This window comes from Cavia porcellus, unplaced genomic scaffold, assembly GCF_034190915.1.
Source record: "Cavia porcellus strain 051 isolate PalLab524CR breed Dunkin Hartley unplaced genomic scaffold, mCavPor4.1 scaffold_31, whole genome shotgun sequence".
In the NCBI taxonomy this organism is placed as follows: Eukaryota; Metazoa; Chordata; class Mammalia; order Rodentia; family Caviidae; genus Cavia; species Cavia porcellus.
Window position 1 is genome coordinate 9,656,819 of NW_026947514.1, and position 27,398 is coordinate 9,684,216.

Consider the following 27,398-nt stretch of genomic DNA (forward strand, 5'->3'; position numbering starts at 1 on the left):
AGAGAAATCAAATGGGTTGTTAGGGTCACTGATAAACCTCCGTGTACCACTCAGCCAGCGTGCATTCCCTGGCTGCTCCATGTGGTGCCGTGAATAGGAAGGGGGTGAGGATGGGGAGACACATTTGTGAGAAAATACTTCAGAAATTGTGCTTGAAAGAAGAACATAAAAGTATTACAACGGGTTTAGAGTCATGGGGCTTCTTACAAGCCCAAATTCTCGAGTGCCTTTGAATGCTCATGAAAGCGGCATGTCAGTGACGGAGGGAAAAGAGGAAATGGCTGAAGAAGTCCGGTCCTAGAAGGTGAAGAGTGGGATCAAGGACTCACGGGAGGATTGGCCTTGAATGGGGTCAGGGCTATTTATTACACATAAAAGGAGACTCAGCAGTGTACGTGCGGATTGATGAACTGACATGCCATCTGGAAAATGAGGAGTTGCTGTCCGGTTTTATTTTCTGATTGAAGAATGAAGTGACATCATCAAGTGAAAGTAGGGAGGGCAGAGTGGCGTGGTCTGAGCAGGGAATTGGTATGCGCAGGATTCCAAGGTGGAAGTTGACCTGCAAAGAAAAGTAGGGCTGACACAAATACAGCTATTTGAGAATTTTGATGTGAATTTAAAGAGCAAGCAGCATAGTTTTGTGGGGAGTTTCCGCTTGTCTGACAGCTGCTGGAGTAGACCGTAAATGACTGGGGTCAGCTAGGGTTGGGATTTTGCCAAGTGGATACAAAGGACTAGAAAAGTAGGTATTTCAGAGTGTCTGCAAAATAATGATGGATCATACATGGAAGGCCGAGGATCTGAGTAGAGGTAAGAAGGGGTCATGGATAGTGAAAGTGTGGTCAGTGGTTCGCAGTGAGACCAAGGATTTCTGCAGGGGAAATACTTGAGTAAGTGGGACATGATAAGAATGGGATGCTTGAGAAATTTCAAAAGTAGCATATGCAGTGGTAATGATCAGGGAGGGGGAAGTGGTAGTGGGTGCCTGAAGTGAAACAAGGATTACTGCAGTTAAGAAAGTCAAGGCATTGAGAGCTCAGTATTGAAGCTACTGGGAGGAAGACCAGCTCAGGAGCTTAAGTTCTTAGTGAATCAGATAGATCAATAAATGCTAGCACTGAGAGGGAAATTTGGAAGGCTACTAATGAACTAGCTGAGTGGCATAGGCTTTATTAGGACTGGAATGTTTAAAAGGCAAAAGGGAACTTGGGCAAAAGGGTAGCTGAACTGAGGAGCTTTTGAGGTCCAAGGAGCGCAAGAGCTTTAAAAATTTTAAAAGCTGTTGAGAAGGAACAGCATCATTGGGAACTGCTTAATGTCTATGAAGACAGGCAGGCAGGTTACAGGTGAGAAGAAACATACTGCGGAAGGCAGACTGGAAGGCTTTAGGAGGTGGGAAGGTAGGAGTTTGTGTCCAACCATGAGAAGTACATGTCAGTAATAATGGATAAGAGAGAAGTCTTTGATTTGGGACCTTTACTCAGGTAAACAAGAATAGGAGGTGTGGGGTGATTAGCCTCTGGTGGGATCGTCAGGAGAAGAGCTTGGCTAGATGGTAAAACATCATCAGGTAGCTCAGTGACCGGCTGTCCTCCTTACATAGTTAGCCTTATTTCCTTTCCTTTCCTTTCATTTATTTTTGGTTTTTGAGACAGGGTCTTTATGCATTTCAGGCTGGCTTGAACTCACTGTGTAGCCCAGGCTGGCCTTGAATTTGCAGAGATCTCTCCTAAGTGTTGGGATTACAGGCTTGTATCCTGGCCTGATTTTAAGGAACTAAAGTTGGAAAGTTGTAGAGATGAGCTTTCAGTTAATCAACAGTTTTATCATGTCTGTTTACAGACACACAGTTCTAGACCCCAAATCCCAGTAGATGTGTTGATGTCATATCTTTTGGAAATACATCCATGCGAAAGGTATCCCAGCCACATTCTATCAAATAGTGTTGAGGACTTGGTGTGTCAGATTTTACTTCAGGGATTTCAAACATAAGATACCACTTCTGTTTTCACTTGCATTCCAACACAAGCTTCTTAGCATGAAACTCCTTGAAAAGTATGTGAATTTTTATGTTTATATGTATGTTTTGAATTTTTGAGTGTTATTTTAAGGATTGGAGAGAAAGGAGAGTTTGTCACTTTATCAGATTCTGAATGTGGTCTATTTATTCAGGGTTACTGGTCTAAAAAAGAGAAGGACATGTAAACTAGTCATTGTAATGCAGTGTAGTCTATGCCATCATATAGGGCAAGACAGAGGAGGGACAGGTTCATTGTGAGGAATGAGTTCATTAATTGAGTAAACTCTTATGTATTGGCGAGCTTGGGTGGTGCAGTCTCTAATTGCAGTAAACCAGCATGGTATCTGAAAGCCTTCAACATCCTGTTACATATATATTAATACTAATGTTTATATAATCAGATATGTAGGTGAGATAAGGTTAGTTGACTTACTTGCTCTGAATCACACAGGAACAATTTCAAATCTGGGTATCTCCGATTCCAAAGTCCGCTATTTTGTATTAAGGTACTATAGGGAAACACCGAAGAACTGTAAATACAAGGGTGGGACTGTGCTTATACTTTTAAACTTCATAGTGATGGCAGTGAGTGTTTAATGTTTGCTTTCCATGTTTACAAAATTTCTGAGCACTTAAAAATGTAAGGTAATTTTAGTTAACTTGTCTGTTATATGTGTAAGATTGTGCTTTTATGTTTCAAGTATGTTTTTCTTTTGAAAGAACCTTTTAGATTACTCTTACTGGACCAAAAAGATGACATCGATTATCAAGTTAACTACCCTGTCTGGGGTCCAGGAAGAATCTGCTCTTTGCTATCTTCTCCAAGTGGATGAGTTTAGATTTTTACTGGACTGTGGCTGGGATGAGCACTTTTCCATGGATATTATAGATTCCCTAAGGAAGTAAGTTCTCTTTCACATTTCTAGACTTCATTCAATTGACTTTTTGAAAAAGATAAATCAACTTGTGTTTCATATACTTTTAAAATACGATTTAGACGTTATATAGTATTGCTATCTTTTCATTAAGTATATAGTAAGAATGTTATTTATGCCAAAAAACTGAATAGTGACCATTTTAGCCTGTAAAGTCTTGGTTGAGTTATTAGCTCTATTGATTTGAATTGAGTGAAATCTTAAATTGTCACTTGGCTAATGGATCATTGTAAAAATGTTGCTCTCTAGTTTCAGGAAAGAGCAGGAGTTTGTAAAACCTTCCATTTGCCAGTGCTGGGGTGTATTACATTAGCTTACTTTCTGTTGTTTTGATCCTTGACGTGTTGACTTGTCTCTTAGAATAATAACTATGAGATACTAAAGAATCTTAATCTATCAAAAAGATTCAGCCAAGTGTAGTGTCTCATGTCTGTAATCCCAGCACTCCAGAGACTGAGGCAGGAGGGTCATTATGAATTCAGGGCCAGCCTGGGCTACATAGTGAGTTTAAGGCCAACCTGAATTACAAAATGGGGCCCTGTCTCAAAAACAAAACAAAAAACAAAATAAAACAAACAAACAAAAATACATATATAACTAATTAATGAAGGAGGGAGACTTAAATTTTGTAAAGACTTTTAAGCCAAAAAAGAAAAAATCTATTGCCAGTAGAAACTTCACTGATTGATGTTTTACTGTACTGTTGGTTAAATATCCATGGTAAGTGGGTGGCTGATTAGTTATTTTCTGCTTAACAGTTTCTAAAATTCCAAGCTGAGTTCCTGAACTTAATACTATATAAGGTAGCCATTCATCAACTTGTTTTGTTTACCTCTTTCTTTTTAAAATATGTCTAGACATCATAACATCATATGTCTAATGGAATTTATGCCATAATTTTGTTGTCTATGTAATACAGGGCGTAGTAATAATTGAAATTCGTAGGTATATAATTTTACTTAATTGTTTTGCTTTTCTACCCCAAAATAGTCTTCAGTTCAGAATGAGTAATTTTGACCATTCTGCTTTTACCCTTAAAAACAAGAATGGAGGGCTGGGGATTTAGCTCAATGGCACAGCACCTGCCTGGCAAGTGCAGGGTCCTGAGTTCAATTCCTGGTACCAACTCCGCCCCACCAAAAGCCAGAGCAAGTTGTCTTATTGGTTGTGTTCTCCCAGGCATGTTCACCAGATTGACGCAGTGCTGCTGTCGCACCCCGACCCTCTCCATCTCGGTGCCCTCCCTTACGCTGTGGGAAAGTTGGGTCTGAACTGCGCCATCTATGCAACCATCCCTGTGTATAAAATGGGCCAGATGTTCATGTATGATCTCTATCAGGTAATTTACACCGTTAAGGAAAACTGTTCCACAGCATCAGTGATTGCTTTTAACCTCCCACTTGTGTCATTCTTTTAGTCTCGGCACAATACAGAAGATTTTACACTCTTTACGTTAGACGATGTGGATGCAGCCTTTGATAAAATACAGCAGCTAAAATTCTCTCAGATTGTGAATTTGAAAGGTAAAAAATGTTTCTGTGATAAATAATCATAGTAAACATTTCTGTAAGAATGAGTTTTGTTTTGTGTTTCTGTGCTGCTGAGGATTGAACCTAGGGTCTCACACAGGCTAGGCAAGCGCTATGCCATGGAGCCTCATTCTCAGCCTGGACTAGTGGAATTTAACCTTCAGAAAAATGTTTAGGAGAATCATAATACAGCTTGTAGGCACTTTAGTCTGAGAATAGAAGATTAACCTTTTCTGCCTTGACAGGAAACTCTGAACTTCCATCTGAATTTTTAAAGTATTCTAGATTAAATTTTAACAACAATTTGACAGCTTGAGCTGTTAGCATTTTTGTTAGCTAGCTTGGAAAAGACTTATTTTAGTGTTTATTATGTAGAAAGAATGCAAATAAAGGGTGCAGATCCTACTCCTTGGAGCTTACAGTTGGATTCAAGAGATATTAGCCCAGATGGCTAAATACAGTGATTGAAGTAAATAAAGTGCCGTGATAACGGAGTAGAAAATTACTAAATTCTAGTATTGGACATTAGAGGGTTATTGGGTCGAGATATATTTTCAGTGTATTTGTCATCTAGAGGAGAATGCATTAGAGATTTTCTTAAAAATAAGCTTTAGTATTGAAAATATGGTGCAATAATGGACTCTCTTTTCTTTAATCTTTAAATAATGGACTCTTGAGAATTTAATAAGGAAGTAACTATAGTCTTAGTAATTTTGCTTGTATTTAGTTTTTCTGTAGGAATAAATTACCCTGAGAGTTGAATTATTAGCTTAGATGTTAGAAAAAATGGAAACACATGCTCGTATAACATGAACGTTAAAACTCAGTGGGAGAGTACCTGCCTTGCATGTATGAAACTCTGGGTTCAATAGCCAACATCAGACACATGCACACAAAAGATAAATTTGTTAGTTAATAGTGTTATTTAGTAGTGTACTAGATTTAAGGATTAATCTCTAGCTGTCTACTTAGGAACACAGTTATCTTTGCAAGAATACAAAATATAATTGCAAATGTTTGCCTCCATGGAAGAAGTCTAATAGCTGAGAATAGGAGTATAAGATTTGCTTTTCACTGTATGCATTTTTACTTCTGAACTTTATATTATTGCATATGATATCTCTTAACACAGCTTTGAAATATAACCATTTTATAGGGTTGTGAAAGAAACTTGAATATTGTCATTATCTTGTTGTCATAGGTAAAGGACATGGTTTGTCTATCACACCTCTGCCAGCTGGGCATATGATAGGTGGAACAATATGGAAAATAGTCAAAGATGGAGAAGAAGAAATTGTTTATGCAGTTGACTTCAACCACAAGAGGGAGATGTAGGTATATGAAGACAAAAACTAAAGGAAATGCAAATAGCATCATTTAATTCTGTAAAGGCAAAATTAGAAGCATTTTGTTTTTAACCAAAATCTAGAACAATTTAAAAGCATTAAGTAGTGAATATTTTTATTTTTACTTGCATTGTAAGGGAAAAACTTTGGTGTAAGACATGAAAGAAGTTTTTAAAATTTATGTAAGATTCTTCACTGTAAAATAACTGCCTTCCTGAAGGTGTTGTGAAGAAAGTGAATTTTTGTACCTCAAACTGTTTTAGATGCTCTCAACCTAGTACTTAACAGAACATTTAGGGAGTTTTGTAAAATCAGGAATTGTTAATATATCCATATTTAATATCACATTCTCTTTAAAAGGAACACAGTAGTTACAGTTTTACATATTTCATTTTGCACTTACAGCATTACTATACATTTTTTGGTATTCAGTTCCGTATAGATTTTTGTTATATTTGTATAGTAAGTTGGAAGCTTGTTTGTATTAGATTACAATAGTCTTAAATCTTTATGTTAAGAAACGTTTAAGACTAATAGATTGAATTTAGACTTAGTAGATTAATAAAAGATGGATATTTGAGTAAGTGGTGAATTTCATTCTTTTACAATATAACAAATTTCAGATGGATTAGAATTAACTAGAAAAGGAATCGATATTGGTTATCTGATTTGGAAAAATTTAAGCATGAAGATAACAGACCAATTTACAAAGGAGAAGATTTGATTAAATACAGGATTAAACTGTACATAACAGTAAACTAAATTACAAAACCAATGAACTAGGGAAAATAATCACAAATGGCCAGAAAACTTAGGCACATATATATATGTATATATATATATATATATATATATATATATATGTATGATCAAGTATTAATCAAATATAGTTTCAAAATAAAGTGAAAAAAGAATGTAAATAATAATATTCCTTTATTAAGTATGTTAAAATTTTTTAATAATAGTAGTCTTTTAGGAAGTATTTTGTGAATTGATCTTTCTGTTTGAACCTTTATGGAAAAGATTAAGTGCTGTGGCGAGCCATTTACCAATACTTGTATAGTTCAGTAAATACATTTCTAGGAAAGTGCCCCAAAGAGATGTTTAGAAATGTAGCTGAAGCTTTTAAAAATTTTTTTGAAAGATTTTAATGGCAAAAAAGTGACAAATATAAACAAAAGGAAAGGTTTGAATAAATACAGTACAAATATGATAGGAAGCTTTTACAGTTGCTAAAAACTGGTTTAGAAAACAATTTTAGTGTCATGGGAAAAAAGTAGGATATATCCGGTCATGATTATACATGTTCGTAATCCCAGCACTCAGGAGGCTGAGCCAGGATTGTCTTAAATTCAAGACCAACCTGGGCTGCATAATGAGTTCAGGCCAGCCAGAACTACACAGTGAGACCCTGTCTTAAAAAACAAACAAAAAACACCTAGTCCATAGAAATGAGAATGTAGGACTATGTATGGAATATCCACTTTTTTTCCTTCAGCTTGAGGTACTATTTTGAAGGCCTTGTGTAGGCCTTGAAGCGCTCTGTAACACTAAGCTAAACCCCAAAACTTGCTATCCTCCTTCCTCAGCTTCCAGAGTAGCTCAGAGTACAGATGAGTACCACCATGCTCAGTGGGATATCCATTTTCTAAAATTAAAAATATATATGCATATAAAAGCTTTCACACTTTATTTTTATTTGGTTTTGGTTTTTTGAGAAAGGATTTTGCTGTGTAGTCTAGGCTGGACTTGAACTCAAGATGTAACCTAGATGGTCCAAATTCATGGCAGTTGTCCTGCCTCAACCTCCTGAGTGCTAGGATTATAGATGTATGCCACCATGCCCAGCCAAAACTTTTATAATTTGAAGGATATACTCAAAAGCTATCAATTATTTTGGTCTGTGGTGCTCCACTGGAAGATTTTTATTTTCCTTTTATGCGTACTTTTAAAAAATTTACTTGACTTCTTCTGAATCAGTGAGCATATATAATTTTACAGTTAGCAGGAAGAAAAAAAGCTTTATAAAAGCAGTTGTTCATTGTTTAGAGAATCTATTACTTTTGATTTCAAGTGATATATTATTCTCTTTAAACTTTAACAGCCACTTAAATGGATGTTCCCTGGAAATGCTGAGCAGACCCTCTCTCCTCATCACGGATTCATTTAATGCTACCTATGTGCAGCCCAGAAGAAAACAGAGAGATGAGCAGCTGCTAAGTATGTTTTACCCAGCACTCCTTCTAGAGCTGTGGAAGTGCATGATAGCATGGAATTCTTTTTGTTGTGCTGACCTTGGTCATAAGAACTTAGCTAACTCCAGTAGTTTTGAAGAAATATGTGACCATACCAGCATTTAAAATACGAGGATGTAGGCTGGCTTCTCGCTGCCATTTAGCATACAGCTTGTTCTCCCAGGCACTCACCGATATGTCTGTATATTAAGACTTCATGCATATTAATTGGAAAAACGCACTCTAAGAGAAACTGAAAAAACAGATACAAGAGGGTACACAGAGGGAGCTTCTCTGCTGGTTTTAGTGCTGGGTTTTTACCCTCTAGTCTTCTTGGTTTTAAAGAGATATCTCTAAACTGTTGCTGCTTTTGTTTTGATTTGAGCTACTTCACTTCATGTTCTTTTTTATAAGTCATATGGAATTTCAGGAGGGAAAATTGAATTACATTTTTTAGTATGTTAGCATCCACTCTCTTAGTCTCTTTTTTTTTTTCCTCGTGGTACCAGAAATCAAACTCAGGGCCTTGTGCTTACCAGGCAGGCGCTATACTGCTGAGCTATGTTCCTGGCCCCAGAAAGTATAACTTGTATATTGTGTGACTAATCACTAACTTGAAGTTCTTCAGGTCATGGTTTTTTGTTTGTTTCTGCTAGTTTTTCTTTTTTTTTACCAATTATTTCCAAGTAGACTTTCATGTAAAGAAATCTGTGAAGGTTAAAAATATATACACATGTGAAGACTTTTATACTTTGTTTTTTGTTATTGTTGTTTGGTTTTTAAAGAAAATGTGATTATATTCTGTGGGTATGCATAGAAAACATGTATTTTAGGGCTGGGCATTTAGCTTAGCAGCATAAGCACCTGCCTGGCAAGCATAGGGTCATGAATTCAATCCCTAGTACCAAAGAAAAAAAGAAAAAGAAAACATGTATTGTATACATGATGGATATGTATGTATATATTTGAGTGTTTGTGTGTCTATGTAAATACTGGGATTAATAAACATTACTAGGATAGACAGGTGAATGCAGGGTGGCTTGGAAGCCCCCATGCTTATTGCGTTAGACCTGGTCAGTTTTCCCAGTGAATTTTTTTTTTTTTTTTTTTTTTTTTTTTTGAGGCAGGATTTTGCTACATAGTTTAGGCTGGACTTAACTTACCACGTAGCCCAGGCTGGGTTTGGACTCATAGGGATCCTCTTTGCTTGATCTCTCAAGTACTGGGATTATGGGCATGTGCCACCACACCTGGCTAAGATACTATTTTCTATGCATATTTGATGTGAAAGAAGTGGAAACTACCAGTTTATAATATTTAAATGAAAAAGCTGAGCGTTAATAGCCTTAGTTTTTACCTCTAATGAAGATAAGCTTAAGAAAATTAGAAGTTGTGCTAAACAAAATTTTTCATTTTATACCAGGCCTAGTAATAGCTTGTTTATAAATTGTACTCTGCATTATAAACACAGGGAGACAGCATTATCTTTAATTTTGTAGCACTGTATTATTTTTGTTCTATAGGAATTTTGCATTCTTGTTTTCTAGCTAATGTCTTGGAAACCCTTCGAGGCGATGGAAATGTGTTAATAGCAGTGGATACCGCAGGCAGAGTTTTGGAACTCGCTCAGCTTCTTGATCAGATTTGGAGAACTAAAGATGCAGGGTTGGGTGTTTACTCACTGGCGCTCCTAAATAATGTCAGTTACAATGTGGTGGAGTTTTCTAAGTCCCAGGTTTGTTTTCATGTCATCATTTATAACAACAAAGTTTGCCAGTGGTTGGTCCTATGAAATTAGTAGCTTAATTGCCATTTGGATATTACTTTTCTGAAGAGTTGATAACAGTAGCTAACGTTAACTACTTATTGTCCTGTATGCTTTATGTAACTATTTACTCTATATATACCTTATGAGATAGTTTCTATTTTTGTGTCTGTTTCCCAGATTGAGCAGGTGGCTTTTTGTGTAATTCTTGATATCCTATTCTGTAAAATGAGGACAAAGATAGAACCTACCTGACAGGATATAACTGTTAAAATTCATTATTCTTTCTTTTGTGTAAACTTTTTCCTTTGAAATAGCAATCTCTAGGATAAGATCCTTATTTAGCACATACACTGCTTTCTCAAAAAGATTTAAGGCTACTTAAATAATTATAATCACTGGAAAACTGAAGTTTTAGGCTGAGAACTGGACTGGGAGAATTTAATAGGGGAAGAATCAGAAAATTGCTACTTGTCAGGAGAGCACAGATTGCAGCAAGTAGTGGGAACAAAAGACTTGAGATAGAACTTGAATTTCGTGACTATTGTGGAATACACTGAGGTGATAGTATTTTCTAATCACTGTTATCTTTCCCCCTATTTTAGGTAGAATGGATGAGTGATAAATTGATGAGATGTTTTGAAGATAAAAGGAATAACCCATTTCAGTTTCGCCATCTTTCTTTATGCCATGGTCTTTCTGACTTGGCTCGAGTACCTAGTCCCAAAGTTGTCCTTGCCAGCCAGCCTGACCTGGAATGTGGATTTTCAAGAGATCTCTTTATTCAGTGGTGCCAGGACCCTAAAAACTCAATCATTCTAACTTATAGAACTACTCCTGGGACTTTAGCACGTTTCCTAATTGATAATCCTTCTGAAAAAATCACAGAAATAGAGGTAAGCACTTGTATGTGAACTTCTATCTTAGAATTGTTTAGTAGTAAGTTATTTAAAAATTAGTGTTTAAAAATAAAACTTACAGTTGCTTTTTCAGAATTAACAGAATAGAGCATTTAAAACAAAAACTTGAGACTCTCCTAACTGGAAATTCTTATCTCAGAACTCTTCGCTGTGCTCTGTGGTACCATCCCTGAAGGAATATATCCATGTACACTGTATTCTTGATCTCTGAAAAGTGTCAGTCAGCCTGTTCTTTAATTGAAATTTGGTTGCTCTCTAATCATACCTCTTGGACCTCTTGTTTTGGGTTTTTTTTTTTTTTCCCCATGTTTCTTTTACTTTAAGTGGGGTTGGCAGCTGTCCTTGTTCTGGATTGCAGTTTTCAAGCCATTTTTTTCCCTTTGCAGTTCACGCCATCAGATCTGATGATGTGTTCCTTATTTCTGACATTCATTAGTCTGTTGGTCATTATCTGTCATTTGTCAGTGACTTTAGTCGCTGGTTTATAACCTGCCTGTCCACTCATGCTCAGGACTCTTTTCTTGCAGATCCATATATATGCCCTGTCCCACTCTTAAGTGTTCTCAGTTCCTTGACACCTTACTCCTAGTGCTTGTTTCTTTCACTCTACCTCAGCCATCCATTCCCACTGTCATGCGGTCCCCTCCCAAATCTTCATGTCAAGACCCCCACTCTGACCTTGCAGCTGACTCTTTCTATTCCTTCCATACCAACATGCTTCAGTCCCATTGGGCCTTTCAGTTCATAAACTCACCTTTATTCATCATTCTTGTAGCTTAGAGTCAGTTCTTGATTGATTAGTTTATTTTTCCAAATCCACTTTATTTCAAAGAGAAAGAAAAATTTCAAACCATGTCAATTGGTTAACTCCCTCTCAGCCCAGTCCGCAGCACATAGCTTGTCACAAATTGAATAGAGAAGATAGAAGCAGACAGGGCTTCCTTTAGGTTACCATTACAAAATATACCTCCCTGTATCTGCATCCTCATCTGCTCCCTTATCTCCGTGATGGGAGCAAGACAATGTGCTAAATGACTAAGACACTAAAACTTGTATTGCCTAAAATAACCTGTGGGGCCTGGAGGTTTAGCTCAGCGGCATAAGTGCCTGCCTTGGAAGCAGGCAGTCATAAGTTCGATCCCCGGTACTGATAAAAAGGAAAAAGACAAAAAAATAAAATAAAATAAAATAAAATAACCTGCGCATCACGGCACCGCTGTTCCAGAATTGGTATTCCTGACTCTGGAGTTCATAGCGGTTGATGCTGGATGGATAGTTAATAACCACCATGGATGGACATTGCTTTTCATTTCATCTTCATGGCGATTGATTAAAGAAATGTTTAGTTTGTCAAAAGCTAAGTGGTATCTTTGTTTTAAATAACTCTAGCTAAAAAAAAAAAAAAAAAAAAAAAACAAATGAGTTAGGTGTGGTAACTTACACCTGTTATCCAGGCATTTGAGATTGGGCCAGGAGAATTATGAGTCAGAGGCTAGGCTATGCACCTTCGCGATTTAGCAGGTGCTCAAAAAATTATGCTCCCTTTAGCAGCACATATCCTAAAATTGCAAAAAATAAAAAGAGCTGGAGAGATCGCTGACCTGTAGTGGAGGTGTCACGCCCCAGGGGGATCGGAGTGTCTCTCCCCGCATTCTCAAAATAAATGTCATTTATATTTCAAAAAAAAAAAGAGCTGGAGATAGAGCTTAGCAGTAGAATGAAAGGCCCTATCATACGAAAGGCCCTGGGTTTACTTCACAGTACAAAAAAAAGGGGCCTGATATTAGTAACTATAATCTGATATATGTATTCACTATAAATACAGAATTGTTGGGCAAGCACAGAGTAAAATACTGTCTTGGGTTATTAACCAGCTTAGAAGTACCAAATTAAAAGAACTCGGAAGTACTTGAAACAGTTTCATGAGAAATGAAATACTAGACTTGAAATTTTAATTACTAGAAATTTAATTAAGGCTGATACACCTTTTGAGGAATTAATAAAAGAATATTAGAAGTTTGAAGAATAGGCAATGATACACAGACGTGTATCAGAAGCAACTGAAACATGAAATATCAGAGTTTTATTTTTTATGAAGTATGCTTAGTGTTTAGAACTCTTTCCCTGCTCACCTTTTTAGAACTATTTCTCTGCTGTTACTGCTGCCTCCCCATCATCTATTGTCTTTTTCCCTTTACTTGATTACATCCCAATCCATTTTTATCCTACCCTCTCCCCTCCAAACCTGCTTTAAAAAAATTGATCAATTGATTGATTGTGACCGGGTCTCATTACGTAGTTCAGGCTGGCCTTAAACTTGCTTTGATCCTCCTGCCTCAGCCTCCCAAGTGTTGGAGTTACAGGCATGCACTATTATACTCAGGCCAACCTTCTTTTTTTTCAGTCTTTCTGATGGGAATAGCAGCCCTTTCCACATACTTATTCACACTAAAAATTTGGAGTTAAAAATGTTGCCTAAAGGAAAATGTATTAAAAAGTACATACGAAGTATAGTGTGTGATGAATTTACACAGTGGACTCACCTGTCTAACCTGCAACCAGTCAGCTCCCCACACATCCCCTTCGTGACCCTCTCTGTGCCCTCCAACGTAACCACGTACAGATCCTGCACAGATCATTAACTCACAGATTACCACCACTCTTCTTTTGGTGGGTGGTACAGGGGACCAAACCCAGGGCTTCACACATGCTAGGTGAGCACTGAGTTGCATTCCCAGCCTTCACAAGTTCTTTAAAACTGTTCCCTGTCTGTATCCAGTCGATCAGCAAGAGCTCCCTCACAGTGAAACCAGGAGGTAAGTGTTGATACTATACGGCCGTATCATTCACTGACCCTGTCCAGCTCCTTCCTGCCCCTTTTTTGTCTGGATGTCCATCCAGGATTACTTGGTAGGTTACATTGGCATGATGGTTGACATGTTTGAGGCATATGTGTTATTCCCTTTCCCCTTATGATAAACAGATATGCTTTTTTTTTTTTTTAACATGTAGTTTAAAAAAAAATGCCAGTTTGGTTTAACACTATCCTTGACAAACCAGTAAAAGTCACTGCTATTACTCCGTCTGTTTAGTGCTTTTAAAAATAATTTTAGTAACAAAATGAGAAATGTGCATAAAGCATTGTGTTGCATGCCAAAGTACCTTGCTCACTTCCAATAAAAAAGACTTGTATGATTGAATTGTGAGTTAAATTTGCTGCTTTGTTTTTGAAACACCATTTTTCCTTAAAATAATATGATTATTCACTTTTGGGAGTTTGAATGATACTTTCTTAAAAATTAATAAGTAGAATCTGTTATTAAAAGGAAAGTGTTAACATTTGTTGCCTAAATCTGATAAACATTTAACTTTCAAGTGAAAATTAAAAATTTTGGAAATTCTGGAACTGTGTCATGGGTAGCTATAAAGATTTCTGATGAGATTGATGATGACATTTGAGAATGTAACTTTTAAAAATCTTATCATTTGTGAGATCTGTAATTTGGTGAATAGGTATTTCTAAATGACTTGAATGCTGTTATCAAATATTGCATAAGTAAAAGATCTATTCAAAATAAGATATATCAATAAATTTTAATTTAACAGAACATAAAAAAGTTACTATGGTATGATTTCAGTCCACATTATAACTAACCTTTGAGAAATTACCACTTTTTAGCCAGACATGGTATCACAAGCCTGTAATTTCAGGCTGTGGGAAGTTTAAAGCCTAGCCCATGCAATTGAGTAATGTAGTGAAAATTTGTCTCAAAAAAAGGAATTTGGAACATAGCTTAGTGGGAAGTCCCCGGGTTCAGTCCCTAGAACTGTGTGCACACACAGACATATACACACAGAAGTTACTGCTTTTTGAGTTTCATTGTATTAAAGATAAATATCTGTGAAAAAAGCTACTTCCCCTTAGAATATCCTATCTAGATGGGGCAGCATTTTCTTCATATGCTTTAACCAGAACAACATATTGGAAGGAGTCATGTGCAGATGCAGGATTCATGCAGAGTCCAGCCATCTCCTGTTGAGTCGGGGAGTAGAGTTGTAGAAAAATGTAAAGTAATGCCATTCTTCTCACTTTTTGTTTTCTCTTAGAAAATATCATTTTTGTGAAAATATTTTAACATCTAATAGTTTTATTATTCTAATTGTTATGGTAAATACAAAAGAAAACTGGGATTCTCTAATTTTTAAGTATCTAAGGTAGTCTAGGTAAAAGTATGGGAATTACTGATTTAATCAATTTATATAGATAGATTCTAAAGTTTTGCCTAGTTTTTACTATTACAGACACTACTGCAGGGTACCTTTTTTGCACATTTGTGTGATTGTTTCAGTAGAATGAATTCCCAGGAATATAGTCTGTCAAATGATATTTTCATTTTTAGATATTAGCAAATTATCTTTAATGTAGCTGTATTAAATTTTGCAGATAGTAGATTAAGGTTCCCTTTCTTCATTGTAATTAGTGTTGTCAATCTTGGCAATTAAAATTTGTGGGGTTTTTATATTTTGCATTTTTTGAGGACTATAGTTAGACACCTTTCTAGACTACTACTCATCTTTGTTAATTTGTAAATGGTTTATATTTTTGTCTTTTTGATGTCTTGTTTCTTTTAATTTTACAAAATTTTAAATGTAAGATGTTTAATTTATTTTTAATATTGCCATATTTATTCATCTTTTCCATTATGGTTTTGGCTTCTGAGTTTTATGTTTTATATAGGTTTTATGTGGTCTCATCTACTCCAAATTATAAAAATACTTTTCTATATTTTCCTCTAGTTGACTGGAACTTTAACCATTTTTATTTAAACCTATCCTAGACATGTGAGAGCTCAGTTTTAGTTCTAATGTATGTAGGATCAATAATTGCAGGTAATGGAAACTTGATTAATTTTAGAGGGAAGATAAAATAAAATGAATTTGATGTGTCTGCCTTCACCCCCTAATACTGACAGTTTCTTTTGTCTACTATTTTTCTTTAGTTGAGGAAACGTGTGAAGCTTGAAGGGAAAGAACTTGAGGAATACTTGGAAAAAGAGAAACTGAAGAAAGAAGCTGCTAAAAAACTTGAGCAGTCAAAAGAGTGAGTTATGTGCATACAGGTTTACGTAGGTTTTAAGTTTACGTATTTACTTTGAAGTAGTCCCCCAGCCCTGCCCCAGCACTGGGATTGAACCCATGGCCTTGATGCTGAGTTCCATCCCCTGCTCTTTTTTTTGCAATCTTTTGAGACAGCATCTCACTAAATCAGTAACTTTGCCAGGCTGGGCTCAAATTTGTGATCCTCCTACTTTAGCTTCCCAGAGTGCTGAGATTACAGATGCAGCCGTTGGAAATATTTAAATTTTCTTAGAACTTCATTACTTTTGTTACATCTTTCAAATGGCTAAACTACTGATTCCTTTCAATGCTGATATTAATCTGCACTTCTCAATTGGTAGTTAATGCTATATTTTATAAAACATTGATCTAATATTGAATATTGTTATATCATCCGTTGAATTGATACTCAGTTAATAACATTGAATTCAGTTAGCAACATTGAATATTAATTCAGTAATAGATTCATAAATACTAATTGAAAGTCTCTGGGGACTTTATGACCTCCAGGGCAGATATAGACTCCAGTGATGAGAGTGATGTCGAGGAAGACATTGACCAGCCGTCGGCCCATAAGACAAAGCATGACCTGATGATGAAAGGTGAAGGTAGTCGTAAAGGAAGTTTCTTCAAACAGGCAAAAAAGTCTTATCCTATGTTTCCTGCCCCAGAAGAAAGGATTAAATGGGATGAGTATGGAGAGATTATCAAGTATGTGAGCAAAACACACTTTTCTTTCTTACAGATTGTAGGTATCCGTTGTGTTATTTCAGCTCAATAAATTTGGCCAGCATGTGCTTTGTTAGATTCTGAATACTGTGGCTCGAAAGATGTAGAAGACTTGTAGTTGGAAACAAAGGTAGAAATGTTGAGGGCCACCTAGAAAATTTATATTAAGGGAAATAATATTTTGTTGTATGAATGGTTTAAAAAGATGAATAAGACTTCCCCATGTGAAAAGAAGTAAGAGACGTCTTGGAGAAAAGCATGGGATAAAAGGAAATTTTGATGTGGTTGTATGTGTTAGGAAATGGGTTATGATCCACACATGATACACGTTTTAAGTTATAAGAAGAATATGAGGTAGCATGAGTAGAACCATAGAAGAGCCATAAAATCTACACCCATGGTCAGAAAACAGCTGCATCACATCAGCTAAATGCAGATTTAAACGCTTTTGGGGTCCCCGTTACTTCCCTGGTAAATGTTAGATGCCTCAGCACACAATGTGCTATCTTTCATGATCTGCTTTCTTCTTTTCTGTTGTTTTCTGTATTTATGTTTCTGTTTGCTTCATGGTTTGTTTTGAGATGGGGGCTTGTGGTAGTTCCAGGCTGCTCTGGAACTCCTAGACTCAAATGACTCTCCTGCCTCAGCCTCTCAAGTAGCCAGGATTACACACATGCCATTCTATCTGACTTAGTTTCTCCGTATTTCTTGTACTTTTCTTTGTGTATCCTTAATGCTGTTTGAACATGTAAGTGGACTTAGGTCGTTCCTGGGTTTAACTAGGAAATTCTATTGTCTACTTCGCTCTCTAAAGCTAGAGAGGAAACAACAATTTCACACGAATGTGTGGCTTTGTTTCTCTGTTTTCCATGTGCTTTCTTTGTCACTTCCATAATGCTTTTTTTTTTTTTTTTTTTTTTTTGTACCGGGGATCAAACTCACGACCGCACACTTGCCAGACATGTACTTATGCCACTAAGCTAAATCCCCAGCCGCTGTAATGCTATCTTTTTTTTTTGTCTTTTTCCTTTTTATCGGTACCGGGGATCGAACTCACTACTGCAAGGCAGGCATTTATGCCGCTGAGCTAAATCCCCAGCCCCCGTAATGCTATCTTTAGCATGTAGTATACTTAGGTCATTCTTGGGATTAATGAGGAAAATTCCCTTGCTTGCCTGGTCCTCCAGCATAATAGAAAAGAAAACAGCTTGCCACTGATGAGCTTGCTTGCAGTTCCACTTGGCCAGTGGGCAGTCTGTTTAACACATGGACATTGCTTTTTAGCTTTAGGATCTTTATCTGAAAATGTGAATAAGAATTATATGAGGGCTTTCTTTTTTGTTTTATTTATTTATTTATTTATTTATTTATTTATTTATTTATTTTGCAGCTGGGGAGGTGCTGGGTTTCAAACCCAGGACCTTATGTGTGCTAGGCAGGTGTTCTACCATGAACTGCACGCCTAGCCCTGAAGGTGTGTTCTTAAGGCACTGAGCATAGAACCTGATGTGTAGTAAATGGGCCTGAAGTGATTGCTACTGCTGCTGTATTATGTAAACTACAGTTAGAGATCCTGGCCTGCAGAGGATAGAATCTGCTGCAGCAATGTGGGCGTTGGAGAATAGATGCCTGTGTTTTCAGAGGAGTAGAGTGGACTTGGGAGTGAGGTGTGGACAGTTGTAGGAGGTTAGAGACAGAATTTTTAAAACAAATTTTGATTTTACTTTTAATTAGAACTGATATTGGAAGTAAAAATGGGAAGACGTGTTAGTAGTACACTGAAATAAAGATGAAGGCTTATGAAGGAACTAAAAATTTTGTATCTGTATTCTCAAAAATGTACAAATAAAGAATTTCCTGCTTTCTTTGTACAAAAAGGAAGTAACAGTTCTAAAGGACAACTTAGGAGTTCCTAGGTGTATCATTCTTGGGATTTGGCAAAGGAAACCATAGAAATTGACAAAGAATAATTATTTGAAAAGAGGGTAGTGCCTGATTGCAAAGTACTTCTTATAGCCACTGACCTCTTCTAATGACCTTTCAGCAGTCTTTCACTAGGGGCCTTTGACTAGTCTACACAATGTGCATAAAGAGCATGCTACGGTGGGCATGAGAAACGCGGCGTATCTAGTCATTTGATGATTGATACTATGAGATTAAATGTACATTTTAGTCTTAAAATTTGTGAGCAGTCTAGAAATGTATGATACCTGCTAGTTGTACATCTTTTATAATATCAGCTTGCTTCTTACTACTTCTAATTAGAGACTTACTCTTTAGACCAGAGGATTTCTTAGTGCCAGAACTTCAAGCTACTGAAGAAGAAAAAAGCAAATTAGAATCAGGTTTGACAAATGGAGATGAGCCCATGGATCAGGATTTATCTGATGTCCCAACTAAGTGTATTTCTACAACAGAATCTATTGAAATAAAGTAAGTGCTTTTGCTTTTGTTACATTTGGAAAATAGATTATAAGATAAAATTTTACATTATTTCCAAGTGAAATTTCTCAGTATCCTCTGGCAAGTTGATGCTTTTAAAATTAATTGCTTTTTCCATGAAAAGATGTGTGAAATATGGTGCTATTTTCTCTTCATTAATGGTATTTGAATGTCCAAGTAACTGAATGAGAGAGAAAGGGAAATGAACATTAAATTTTTCTGGCCTTCTCATTGTCTTGCAGCAGGTAAAAGATAATATAATTCAGCTTACAAGTTTTAATTTTTCTGCTTAACTGCTTGTTTCATAAAGTATGCTTCTTGACTTAAAAATCACCAATGCCCTAATGTATAGAAAATTTAACTGAAGTTTTAATATCTTCATAACTTCTTATAACTACTTTTTTTCCTTTCTACTTAGAAACCTTTTCCTTCTCTTTCTCCTTAGTATAGTTTTGAAATTTTTTGAGTCATCAGAGAACAAATTGGTTTATTTTCCCAGTGATATGTTTTATATATTCTCAGGTATAACTAGGGCATAAGTAATTCACATTGACAGTGTAACACATGTTTTCTCAAGTTGTGCATACATTTCTTTCCTGATGATAAAAGTCATTTTTTTAAAAAAAAAAGCTTAGCTTTGGAATTATCTGAAAAGTAAGGTTAAATAATCGTGTCTAATTGCAGAGCCAGGGTTACTTACATAGACTATGAAGGACGCTCCGATGGAGATTCCATTAAAAAAATCATTAATCAGATGAAACCACGCCAATTGATAATTGTCCATGGCCCACCAGAGGCCAGTCAGGATCTGGCAGAGTGCTGCCGTGCGTTTGGAGGGAAAGATATTAAAGTGTACATGCCAAAGCTGCATGAAACAGTTGATGCCACCAGTGAAACGCACATCTATCAGGTAAGGAGGCTGCCCCGTGAGCCATAGGAATTAAGCACTTTGTGTTACAGACCAGGAGGCTTTAGGAACGCTGGGGTGAGTGAGATGGACATGGTGCCCTGCAGAGCTGAGAGAGTTCATTGGGTTTCTAATGAGCAAAGAGCATTTCCATCCTGAATATACTTTTTTTTTTTTAATTGTTGTTGTTTGTTTTGCTTCATTTGTTTTTTTTTTTTGATATGGGGTTTTGCTATGTAGTTCAGGCTGGTCTTGACCTCACTATGTAGCTCTGGTTGTCCTTGGACTCATGGCCATCCTCCTGCCTCAGCCTCCCAAGTGTTGAGATTACAGGTATGCACCACTAAGCTTGGTTATTGCCTCTGAGAAAGGAAATACAGGATGCCATGAAAGTATAAAGATGGATCCCTGAGCCAAATTGGGAGGCTTAGAAAAGGTTTCCTGGAAGAAGTGGTAAGTAGGCTGAATCCTGATGGATGTTTAGCTCAGCTGTGAAGACAGCTAGAGTAGAAAAGAGAGGTAAAGCATGTTCCAGGCAGAGGGAACAATATTTGTAGAAGGGAATAGCGAGTGTTCAAGAATCAAGTTTAAAAAGAAATTCACAGATGCCAAGATTCTCCTAATTGGAGCAAATCGGAGACAGGTACAGCAAATAGGACTAGTAGAGGAGAGGTGAGCTCTTACCTGGTTGTGGGAGCTGGTGACAGGAGTGATATCTGTATCTGAAAGAAAGCGGTTACAACTTACCAGGCAGGAGAATTATTTTGGGTAGAGCAAGAGGAAGCAACATTCCAAGTCACAAGGTGTGACGTGGCGTGGAGTATGTAGTGCTTTGGAGTGTGCCAAGGACCAGGGGCTGCGAAGGACGTGTGGCCCAGCCTGGCCGCGTGTGAGCCTCAGTAGTAGTAGTGCAAACATGGGAGGCACCAGCCTGGCACTCATAGCGGACAAGAACAATGCGTGTGATTCCAGTGTGCAGCCAAGCTTGAGAGCCTCCGCTTCAGGAAGGAGACCAGGACCCTGATCTTACAAGCCGTTATGAGCATCAGATGAGGGGGAGATTGTCAGATTGGAATCAGGTTTGAATCCTAGCATCAGACTTAGGAAATGACAGTGAGAGGCCACATGCAATTTGTTAATATATACTCCGTGGGTTTTATCTCCCCTCCCTTTTGCGCATCCAGGTGAGATTAAAAGACTCACTTGTCAGCTCCCTTCAGTTTTGTAAGGCAAAAGACGCTGAACTAGCGTGGATAGATGGTGTCTTAGACATGAGAGTTTCCAAGGTAGACACAGGCGTTATTTTAGAAGAAGGAGAGCTCAAGGATGATGGAGAAGACTCAGAAATGCAAGTGGATGCTCCTTCAGATTCCAGCGTAATAGCTCAACAGAAAGCCATGAAAAGTCTGTTTGGAGATGACGAGAAAGAAACAGGGGAAGAAAGCGAGATCATCCCTACTTTGGAGCCGCTGCCACCGCACGAGGTAAAGAAAGCCAGTGCCTTTTCAGTCTCCTCTTAATTTATCTTCCTTCTAGTTTTCTTTTTATGTTTGTAACCATTTAAAATATGTTTTATGTAGGCTGATCTTGGAATTCTTAAAAAAGATTACTCAAGCTGAGCCTGGTGCCTATGCCTGTAGTCCTAGCACTTAGGCTGAGGCAAAAGGATCATGAGTTGGAGGCCAGCCTGGGCAACACGTGAGGTTCAGAACCAGCCTGGACTGCAGAGCAAGACGCTGTATTGGCTACTCCCTCTCAAAAAACAGATTACTCAAGTCGTGTTGCTGGTTTCTGTGTGTGTATTCCGTCTCTGTGGCTAGAACAATTTCAAGGAAACCTTTACCAAATCTTTGAAGATATAGAATAGTTTCTTAGGGATTTTTGTTGTTGTTGTTGTTTATTTGATTGTTTGTTTGTTTGTTTTTGGTACCAAGGATCAAACTCATGACTTTGTGCTTGCCATGACCTTGTGCTTCTGCCACTGAGCTAAATCCTTGGCTTCGTGGTTTGGTTTTTCAGCATAGATTTGGTTTGGTTTGGTTTGGTTTTGAGTGTTTTTTTTTTAAGACAAAATCACACTATGTAGCAGCTCATTCTATAGTGCAGACTGGCCTCAAACTCTCAGAGACACTCTTGCCTCAGCTTGCAAAGTGCTGAATTATAGGCATGTGCCACCACACCCAGCTTTCATCGAGGACTGTTAAATATTAAATTTGATTGTCAGGATCATCTGCCTGCTTCCAATCAGATTTAGAGTTCTCTGAGAATGTCATACTCTTGCGTTCCATTTTGTATGTTGTCGGGTAACTTTAAATCACTTTTGGATTTGATGCAGTTAGAATCTTTGATTAAGCATAGCCATAATTCTAGCTTAGTATTTATTTACATTTTCTCAAGAGGGAATTGCTTAATTAGCGAACATCTCAGGAAATGAAACATAGAACAGTATTAGAACTGTAAGAGCTCTACATGTTCATTAAGTGTAGTCCAGCGCAGCTATGAATCTGAAACTCATTGGATTCCCTTTTAGTGCTGCTCTTGAAATTGGCAGGAGGAATTAGAGAGAATCTTCTGTTCTCTCTGTGTGGAAGCCAGCGCTCTTCTGAGCAATTTCAGAGTGGCAGCGTCGGGCAAGGACCACTTCCCTTTCTGATTCCGAACCGGTCGCACTCACTGCCTTCACCCTGAGGGTGGGGGAGTGGACGTGGGATTAGGGAAGAATTATCCCCCGAACTAAGCAAAGGACTGGGATGTGGAAAATGAGTTTTTGGTCAGGTCTGCCTTTTGGCACTCTACTTGACCCTCTCGAGCAAGCGGGTGAGTGAAGAGCGTGTTAGCACACCTTCTCTGTTATTAGGAGGCATGACTAATAAGATTGTGAAACATCCAGAAATTGTGAAGAGCTTTGTAACGTCAAGTGCTGAGGTGAAACCCAGAATAACAAACGTGGAAGGTGATTTGCAGTCTTAAAGAGATCTCAGAGGACTTCGTGTAGTAGTAAAAAATCTCAGCAATCTGCAGCACTTTAGTTTATTCAGTACAACTGTGTGAACGATGCTTTATTTGAAGTTACTGTTTATCCTTTCACTTTACCCAAGGTTCCTGGACACCAGTCAGTCTTTATGAATGAACCAAGACTGTCAGACTTCAAACAAGTTCTTTTACGGGAGGGGATTCAAGCCGAATTCGTGGGAGGCGTACTTGTCTGCAACAATCAAGTCGCAGTCCGGAGGGTAAGTTCATTTTTAATAAGGACCGAATTGAATGCATGCGGCAGATACTCTGTCGGTTTGAATTCCTTCTTGATTGATAATGTCACGAAACTGAAAACCAGTAATTTATAATGATGACCTTGAAGGGCTATATGTGACTCTGAAGAAATACATAATTTTATGGTAAATTTTTATTGCTTGGATCCTCTGTCATTTATGTGTCTATATAAAATTTGTTATTTGGATAGTTATATTTGATAAATCAGAACATTCTATTTCCCACTAGTTGTAATCTATTTAATATATTTTGCTTATTATTCCTGCATATTAATGAATAGCAAATGTACTAAATAACTTTTCTTAATCTTGGTTTCTAGACGGAAACTGGACGCATTGGATTAGAAGGCTGTCTTTGTCAAGATTTTTATAGGATCAGAGACCTTTTGTATGAACAGTATGCCATCGTGTAAAGGACATGATGTCAAGAAGCATCTGCTTGACCTTTCTAAGAAAAAGAGTTCTTACCTTATTCTAAGTTTTTGCTCTTTGGTTTTGTAGCATATAAAGTGAATCTGCCTGAAAAACTGAACCTGTATTAAATTTTTAAAAATGTAAATAGAAGGCTGGGCATATAGTTCATGGTAGAGTGCTTGCCTGGTATGCACAAGGCCCGAGGCTTTAATTCCCAGCATCAGAAAAAAAGAAAGACAGAAGGAAAATCGAAAATGTAAATACCATTTTGGAAACACCCAGAGTGAGCACCCTGCTTTTGGCTTGAGAGTGATAGAGGTTCTAACAAGTATTCAGGCTGAGAATTAAAGATGACCAGTTCCCTTAACAGACCCTCACTTTAGAAGGGCTTTTTACTTGAATCATATGCAATTAGCAAACCAGCTCATGGCCTTAGAGAAATGTTTGCATGTCCTCTTGCAAATAGCTTCTTGTATTTTCTAGAATGAAAAGAGAAGTATTTGGCAAAGATGTGCTGCAACAAAACTAACTGATAAGAGTAGTTTCGTGAAGATGAGGTGTTTAAAAAGAAGTATATGTGCTATGATTCTTCTTTTGAATTCCAGTCTGTGTTTTCACATGGTATGTATCTATTCCCAGGGATTCACTCTAATGTGAAGTAGTATGCATTTTGTTCAGGAATCAGTTTTTTTTCTCCCATTTCTTGTTCTCAGGGTGGTGGGGTATTTTTGTTGTTGTTGTTCAATTTCACCATTATTTGAATATGTGTCATCCAAAAGAGCTGCTTGATGTTTTAGTCTTAAGGGTTCTACGTATTAGATACAACTACCAACTAGGTTGCTGTACTTGAAACTGTTAAGTGCTGTAATTGTAAGAAAAAGTTGAACTTCTCATTTTTTTATAAAGTAGCAGTGTAATTTAATTAAGGTATGTAAATGTTTTCCCCTCTTAAGCTTGCTCTCTTCTAAGGTTAGTGCAGCAGTGAAGACATTGCCACAGAAGTAACACTGAATTGGCTAGCCACAGTAGCACATGCTTATGATGATCTCAGCTACTACTAGCTGAGGTAGGAGGGTCACAGGTGTGAGACCAGCCTGGGAAACTGAGCAAGACATTCTCAAAATAAAGAGGATCGGGAATGTAGCTCAGTAATAGAGGGTTTGCCTAGCAAGTGTGAGGCCTGGGTTCAGTCCCCAGTACTGCCAAAAAACAAAAAAAAAAAATACCAAATTTGGATAAGGTCATCTTCACTGTCCTGATACAGAATGAATCATTTGTATTAGGAGTAGAAGTTGAGTATATGCAATTTTCATTGGATTTTAGCAATGAAAACCTCGGTGCCCTATTTTAATTTGTTGATTATTATTATTATTGTTTTAGAAAGTAGCTTACTCATGGTACACCTTGAAGCTTACCCTCTTTACACTTAGCATTTTTAAGAGAATCAACCTTTGTTAATTTTTGTGGAACTGTATATTTCAACCCAGTCACATCAGAACAGAAGTAATGCTTCATTCTGTTTCACATGCTTACAGAGCTACTGCTGTGGATTATAATACTAACACAAAGTTTACAGCCTCCTGATACTGAAAACCATATATGCAGACTAATGTTTCAGAAGATGAATGGCTAAGTTGCATTTTCTTTTTAGTACCTCAAAAATTTTTCTCTTAAACTTTTGCTGTTGTATAATTCCACTTATATCCCAGGGGATAGAAAGTCTGCGTTTGTTTCATGGGTTAAAGTGTCTGGGTTGACATGTTATATTATAATACCAGCGTTGAATAGTTTACCTTGCCTACCCTCTCTGTTGGCCTATGAGCAATAATTAGACTTTACAGTACAGAGCGGGGTGTGGTGGCACATTCCTGTGTTCAAGACGCTCGGGAGACTGGGTCAGGAGAACCGTGTTCAGAGATAGCCTGGGCAGCGCAACAAGATAAATAAGTAAATAACCAGCCAACCAATCCACCAGCTGCTTAAAGCTTGCTACTTATATGTCATTGAAGTGCAATACCTTGACTTATTTTCTAGAGAGAGGATAATGTTATTGAAATAACTAAAGTGAAGGCCTTTGTTTTAGCATGTTACTTAAAAGAAATACCAATTTTACTAACAACTGGGAGGCAGAACACAAACTCAGTGAAACTTTCAGAACTTTATTGTTTCAAAGCAAGAAAAAATATATGGGGACTGTGTACAGATACCTACAAATAATTTTGTTAAATTTTTATAGTAATATTTTGTTGCTGTGGGCTTATACATGTCAGAGATTGTTAAAATTATTTGTATGATTTCATGGCTTGATAGGTGACCAGAAAAAGAAATGAGGAAATCAGTTATGTAAGGAGGACCATCCGCCTTTTTAGAAACTGAGGTGTAGTTAGCATGCCGTAAAGTAGTCATCATTTTAAAATGTACAGGTCATTTGGTGTATTTTCAGAATCGTGGAACCGTTATTCTACTGTCTAATTCCAGAACATGTTCGTCATTCCAGAAAGAAACCCCATACTCACTGGTGGTTATTCCCTGTTTTCCCTTCTCCGTATCTGTCAGTCATTAAGTTTTCTGTCTTTATGAATTTCCCATAAACACTGAAACAAGCAACATGTGGCCTTTCGTGTCTGACTTCTTTCACTTAACATAGTACTGTTAAGCTTCATCCATTAGTAGCATGTGTGAGTGTCCTTTTTTATGGCGGAACTCTATGGCGTTGTATGGCTATGCTATACCATTTTGTATTTTCATCAGTTGGTGAACATTTGAGTTGTTTCCAGTTTTTGGCTATTAAGAATGCTGCTTTGAACAGTCATGCATGAAGCTTTTCTTTTTTTTCTTTTTGAGTATATATTTTCAATTTTTGTGCATATATGCCCTTCTTTTGAGTCCTCACTATGCAGTTCAGGCTGGCCTTGAGCTCACTTTGTAGCCCAGGCTGGTCTCGGACTTGCAAGGATCCTCCTGCCTCAGCTTCCCAGGTGCTAGAATTCAGGAATGCACCGTAATGCCTGGCTTCTTGGGTATATACCTAACAATTGAGTTTTAATTCTGCTTAATTAAGGAGCTGGAAGACCGTTTTGCAAAGTGATTATACTATTTCAAATTTCCACCAATGTATGTATGAGAGTTCCGTTTTCTTCACGTTCTTTTTTTTTAAATTTTATTTAAAGAAAGACTAAACAAAACAGAAAATGGGTAGAAATAATACATACATTCAGAGAAAAAATAAACAGTAAGAAATCACTAATAAATGTTTACATACTGTCCTTTTACAAATAGTTGTTCAAGATACAAAAGTGGAACATAATAATGTGGCAATTAAAACAGCGAGACTGCAAACAGTTCTGTTCAGCTGTCCAACAGAAACTTAGTAACATGGTTCTCGGTCCTGTACCCTTAAACATACATGCAGTTATCCCATACCTTCATTTATGTTCTTCACATTCTTTTTAACGTTTATTTATTTAGGCTATCCTAGTGCGTGTAAAGAGGTATCTTGTTGAGCTTTTAGTTTGATTTTTCTCTGATTAATAATAACAAGCATATAATGTGCTCATTAGCTGTCTTCTTTGGAGTAATATCTATTCAAATCCTTTTTTCCACTTTTAAATTGTTTTTTTTAATGATTGAGTTATAAGGTTTCTTTAGACATGTTCTGGATACTGAGCATGTATATATATGTAAGTAAATATTTTATATGTGTAAATTATATGTATATGTGTTACATATGTGTATATGCATATGTATACAGTATTTTACATACATAT

The 27,398-nt window shown here is 37.1% G+C and overlaps 1 protein-coding gene across 3 annotated transcripts in view; it reads left to right on the forward strand.

The window, feature by feature from the left end:
- Nucleotides 1–26,238, forward strand: part of Cpsf2 (cleavage and polyadenylation specific factor 2) — a 31,236-nt gene extending 4,998 nt beyond the window's left edge. For 2 of the 3 annotated variants that reach the window (XM_063241300.1, XM_063241299.1), the window contains exons 3-16: nt 2,744–2,925; nt 4,138–4,297; nt 4,376–4,481; nt 5,689–5,818; nt 7,938–8,053; nt 9,615–9,802; nt 10,438–10,728; nt 15,753–15,853; nt 16,381–16,581; nt 18,880–19,032; nt 19,726–19,951; nt 21,133–21,432; nt 23,047–23,181; nt 23,538–26,238. In XM_063241300.1, the coding sequence (XP_063097370.1) occupies nt 2,777–2,925; nt 4,138–4,297; nt 4,376–4,481; nt 5,689–5,818; nt 7,938–8,053; nt 9,615–9,802; nt 10,438–10,728; nt 15,753–15,853; nt 16,381–16,581; nt 18,880–19,032; nt 19,726–19,951; nt 21,133–21,432; nt 23,047–23,181; nt 23,538–23,630 (2,349 nt within the window). In that variant the 5' untranslated portion in view covers nt 2,744–2,776 and the 3' untranslated portion in view covers nt 23,631–26,238. Of the gene's footprint in view, nt 1–2,743; nt 2,926–4,137; nt 4,298–4,375; nt 4,482–5,688; nt 5,819–7,937; nt 8,054–9,614; nt 9,803–10,437; nt 10,729–15,752; nt 15,854–16,380; nt 16,582–18,879; nt 19,033–19,725; nt 19,952–20,188; nt 21,433–23,046; nt 23,182–23,537 lie in introns of those variants that run through there. The other variant, XM_063241301.1, reaches the window with a different exon arrangement.
- The last annotated feature ends 1,160 nt before the right edge of the window (nt 26,239–27,398 follow it).